The sequence below is a fragment of the Sinocyclocheilus anshuiensis genome, unplaced genomic scaffold (assembly GCF_001515605.1).
Source record: "Sinocyclocheilus anshuiensis isolate Anshui unplaced genomic scaffold, SAMN03320099.WGS_v1.1 scaffold458, whole genome shotgun sequence".
NCBI classification, from domain to species: Eukaryota; Metazoa; Chordata; class Actinopteri; order Cypriniformes; family Cyprinidae; genus Sinocyclocheilus; species Sinocyclocheilus anshuiensis.
The window spans coordinates 41316-46789 of NW_015542338.1; the positions used below are offsets into that span (position 1 = coordinate 41316).

The 5474-nt window shown below is 31.4% G+C and overlaps 1 protein-coding gene across 2 annotated transcripts in view; it reads left to right on the top strand.

Annotated features, from left to right (window-relative positions):
• LOC107691161 (ras-related protein Rab-35-like) overlaps positions 1-5474 on the top strand; it is a 9246-nt gene that overhangs the window by 2298 nt on the left and 1474 nt on the right. For both annotated transcript variants that reach the window (XM_016489647.1, XM_016489646.1), the window contains exons 4-5: positions 3736-3860; positions 4714-4838. In XM_016489647.1, coding sequence (XP_016345133.1) covers positions 3736-3860; positions 4714-4838 — 250 coding nt within the window. The remainder of the gene's footprint in view (positions 1-3735; positions 3861-4713; positions 4839-5474) is intronic.

Below are 5474 nucleotides of genomic sequence, written 5' to 3' on the forward strand. Positions count from 1 at the left end.
GTCGAATAAAATCGACGGATCGCAACAGCCCTACTTTTATCCAAAGACAGCTGTATTAGTACTGTTGTACTGTAAAATAAAATTATTATTTTTATATTATTTTTCTTAGCTGCATTTAATTTTTATGAAGTTATTTACAATTTTTTTTTGCAGTGAAAGATTTTAGATTTTTTTTTTTTTAGCCTAATAGCCTAATAATTATATAATATATAATAAATTTATTATACAACAAATTATATTATAATGATTTTTTTTTTGCAGTGAAATATTTTGTTATAATTTAGTATTTTTTAGAAATAGCCTAATAATTATATAATATATAATAAATTTATTATACGGCAAATTATATTATAATGATTTTTTTTTTTTTTGCAGTGAAATATTTTGTTATAATTTAGTATTTTTTAGAAATAGCCTAATAATTATATAATATATATAATAAATTTATTATACAACAAATTATATTATAATAATTTTTTTTTTTTGCAGTGAAATATTTTTATAATTTAGTATTTTTTTAGAAATAGCCTAATAATTATATAATATATATCATACATTTATTATACGGCAAATTATATTATAATGATTTTTATCACAAAAATCACAATAAATGTATTTTTTTTTCTCCAAACCGGTTTGACTTCTCTACGCTAGTTAAGAGTGCCGGGTTGGTCAATAGCAGCTCTCTCGGTCTCTTTGTTTATTAGGTTCTCAGTAGAGCTGCATATGGCTGCCGTGTGCTTCGTGGCAGTTTTGAACTGGTTGTTCTGATGAACAGGGCTCATCTGTGAAGCAGCTGTTTGCTGGGATTTTAGCTGTGAGCCGTGTCTCTGATTCTTAGAATTACCTTTGAGCAAATCCATCTTAAAGGTGAGGTGTGCTGCAGTGGTGATATCTGAATGATGTGAACTCACACAGACTGAGCCGCAGCCGGTTCTGAAGCGTCTTGTTTCCTCTTTCAGAAACCTCCTTCCTTTAGACACTTCATACATTCAGTTTCGGTTTACTGAGAGAGGTGTGTGACGTGACTTCATGCTTTCCAGGACACGAGTTCATGTGTTTAGAGAGCAAACTGGAGCATTAAATCCTATCAAGCTTTGAAGTGCCTTAGTGTGGTTTTAGAGTAGTTATTAAATAATTAATTAGCCTATTGTTTCAAATCCATGCTTTTGTGGAAGACGATATTGATTTTACTGATGCATGATGATCTCAATCTTTTAGTCTGTGCCTTTTCACTTAATGCATGAGTAAAATTTGTTTATTATTAGTTTATTTTTAATTTGATTGATTCTATTAATACATTTAAGTAATTTTTTTTAAATAAAAATAAGTCTCGGCTGTTAAATTCTGTCAGTGTTGTCAGAAAAATCACACAATAAATGTTTTGAGTTGTTTAAGTGTTAACTATATCTGACAATTAATTGCAAAAAAGCAATTGAATTTAATAGTTTGGGCTCTGTTGTTAATTAAATTAGTTTTTATTTTTATTTAGCTTAGCACTGCAGAAGAGACTTGTTGACTGGTTATATGCATTTTCTATATTATTATTACTATTATTATGTAGCTATATTAATATATAATAATTACAATATTTTAGCCAAATGCTGCAGCCTTACAAATAAGCACAGCAAAGCTGTAATAATTTTTTAAAGCACATTTAAAATTCACAATTTTATACATTTAATGAAATTTAACATTATACATTTAATTTAATATTATAAAACGGATAGTTCCGGTGCTTGATTCTGATTGGCTGAGCCGCGTTCGAAGCTGTTGTAAATTACTCTACAAACACACACCTTTGTTTACGTTTGTGTGTTTGGTGGAACACACAAAGCTACATTGTTTGGTGGAAGAATACTGTTTTTATTAATATCATTACACTTTATTTGCTCTGTTTTATTCTGTGAAACCTTATGGAATAACCGTTTTATAAAAGCAATAAGCCCCGTGAAGCCGTGGTTTACAGTGAATTTATAACAGCTCCGCTTCGCGTCGTCCCTAACAACGCCCCTTAGCTGTTATAAATTCACTGTAAACCACGGCTTCTTGGGGCTTATTGCTTTATTATGCATATTATAATATGACATGTTCCTGAAATATCTCCAAGATAAATCGACTTTAATTTTTTTATTAATTTATTTATATTTTTATTTAGCTTCGCTTTGGTGTTTGGCTCTCTCACCCTTTATATTTATTTTCTACATTGTTATAATTATTATATTTGTTATATATAAAGCCCTGAGCTCCAGCAGGAGTGAACTGCTGTTGAAGGAGTTTGCGAGCGCAGTGAGATGGTCTCCTATTAGAATAAGCTCAGAAACAGCCTCTGTTACGGCTCATGAGAAAGAGCTCGCGCTTCAAACCCGCTGACGCCGTCGAAACATGAAGAACACCAGTGATTCTCAAATCCTGATGATGTGTGCCTTGAGAAAAGTCACCTCAGACGACCACTTCCTGTCAGCGATGTCAGTCGCAGGAAGTGAAAGAGTCACGGGTCACCCTTTCCTTCAGAAGATGTGCAGATCTAGTCTCATTTAGAATTGATTACTTGTCTTTTATTCCAAACACTGCACATGTTGGAGTCCAGGTGGACTTTTCGCGTTTTAAGTGTTGATTTCAGGACAAATCTGTGGATTTAAAGATGGTTAAATGTGTTAAAATACATTCTTATTGGTCAGTGAGAGCATGATGAGATTATCTAAAACGTAATAAACAGAATATGTGGAGTTCAGTGGATGCCAGGCGTTCCAGTCCTGCTGAATGTGTGGATCTAGTTGTTTAATCTCTTAACCCTCTGGGCCTCTTCGGTCGTTTTTGACCGAAAAATGTTATATTTTGACATTTTTTAAATCGTAGCTTCATCGGAATGAGATGACACTTGGTGACTTTTGTCGCATTAGCAATATGAACACACAAAACAATCTTTTAGAATGGCTAAATATAAATCTAAATGCAAAACCTGATTAAATAAAGAAATGATGTCTAAAAAACAACGTGCATCCAAAAGCTTCTGTATATATTGATATAGGGAGCTATACAGGAGGTTACGCAACATTACGGCACAATCATGGCACAATTCTCACTTCAAAAAATGGATTTTAAATGCCTTCACTCTATTTTAATGTGAAATAATGTATTTATAAAAAAAATAATAATACAGAAATGAAGAAATAAAAAAAAAATAATAATTCTAATGGAACAAATGGCTCATTAAAATTGTATCGATATTGCGTAGTATCATAAAATTCCCTCAAAATTATAAATAAGAATCAAAAAATATTATTGAACAAAAACGTATTACATTGATTTTCCTGAAAAAAGTTTTTTTTATTAAAAAATATATAAATGTTTTAGTGTTTTATTTTAAATTGTTTTATTTTTAATTGAATTTTTAATTATATTATAATTAATTATTTATTTTAATTTAGCATTTTTATGGTTTAATTAAATTGCTTTTCATCAACTTTCAAACCCCAGGTTTTTTGTCCTTGTGCTAAACTTTAAAAATCATGCATAGGTTGTTTTTATTTGCTTTGTGTTTCACTTATTTCTCTCAGTGAATATAGCTCTGGGAGCTGGAATGATGCTGAATTATAAACAAATGAACAAACCTGTCCTCGTGTCCATCTCTGTGTCTGTCTCAGGACTTTTATTGCGGTTTTATTTTTGTGTTAGTAAAGCTTCAGAGCGCTGATGTGGTTGTGTGTGTGTGTGTGCGATGGTCTCTTTCAGGTACTATAGAGGCACTCACGGCGTTATAGTGGTTTATGACGTCTCCAGCGCCGAGTCGTTCGTGAACGTCAAACGCTGGCTTCATGAAATCAATCAAAACTGTGACGACGTCTGTCGAATATTAGGTAAATACATTGTTGCTTTTTTCAATGAATCTCTCAAAGAAACGTGTGAAAGTTACAGTTTCGAATATAGCTTCCACAAAGTTACATGCGAAGAAGTTGAAATTGCAGTAGTTGATAAATGAGTAAAAATATTTTTATCACTATCAAGATTTAAGGTTAATTGTGTATTTGTGTGTTATATATATATATATATATATATACAGTATATACAGTGGGTACGGAAAGTATTCAGACCCCCTTAAATTTTTCACTCTTTGTTATATTGCAGCCATTTGCAAATGGCTGCAATATAACAAAGAGTGAAAAATTGAAGGGGGTCTGAATACTTTCCGTACCCACTGTATATAATTTTTTATTTTTTACAAGTATTAATGTTCTCAATGAATGCGTACTCATAAAAAGTGCATTCCAAATGTGTTTTTAATCCATTTTATATATTCATTTAAATGGCCTTTTTGTTTAAAAACAGTCAAATTAATTTCAGCTGCCCTTAATGAAAATGTTGGACATTTAATATTATTAGGCTATATTATTTTGCATATTTTTATATTGACATTTTTTTTCTAGCATTGCAGTAATGAGATTTTTGAAGGAAAATGTCTTTAATTGACTTATTTACACAATACAAAAAAAAGACAATGGTCCTAATAATATGCATAATTTTCTTTATCTTTAATTTTTAATATTTTGTGGATGAAATTTACATTTAGTCATTTTCCAGACCCTTTTGTCCAAAGCGAATAACAATTGACTTACAAATATGAACTTGACATTTTTGCTGGTATTTGATCAGATTCAGTTTTCAGCGTGTTATGATTGGTTTTAACGCTCGTTTCCTCTGCTCTGGGTTCAGTGGGTAATAAGAATGACGATCCCGCCTCTAAAGTGGTGGAGACCAATGACGCGCAGAAGTTTGCTGAGCAGATGGGCATCCGACTGTTTGAGACCAGCGCCAAAGAGAACGTCAACGTCGAGGACGTAAGTCAAGCTTTTCAAACATACTTCGATTAAACACCATCAGGTTACAGAAAATAAAGCCGTTAATGGAGTCAGATCATGAAAAGCAGCAATAAAAGGGTTTGATGTGACATACTAGAGCCCTCAGAAACGTTTTCTCCAGACCAAACATGTTTGATCTGCATGTGGATTGATTCGATGCTGTAAGTCACATTTATTTCTATAGCGCTTTATAAAGTACAGATCGTTTCATAGCAGCTGCACGGTAACAAACACGGAAAATAACATAATGTTAATGTTGTCAAATCAGAACTAATTCACTTTCAGCACTAAAGCAGCTCTACAGAAGACAGTAGAGTTATTATTCAGATCGGTTCAGGTCAGTGTTGTTTTCCAGTGGACTTAAAAGAAATAATGTACTTCCAGGTTATTATAGTTAACTAAAATTGTCACATGATATTAAATAAATGTTAACTGAAATTGAAAATACAATATAAAAAAATCAGTCACATGTTTTTCTTTTAGCATGTTGCCAAGGCAACATTTCTCATTTTCATTTAGTTTCACTTGAGGTACTCAAATAAGTAAGGCTAAAACTTATATATATATATATATATACATATATATATATATATGTATGTATATATATATATATAT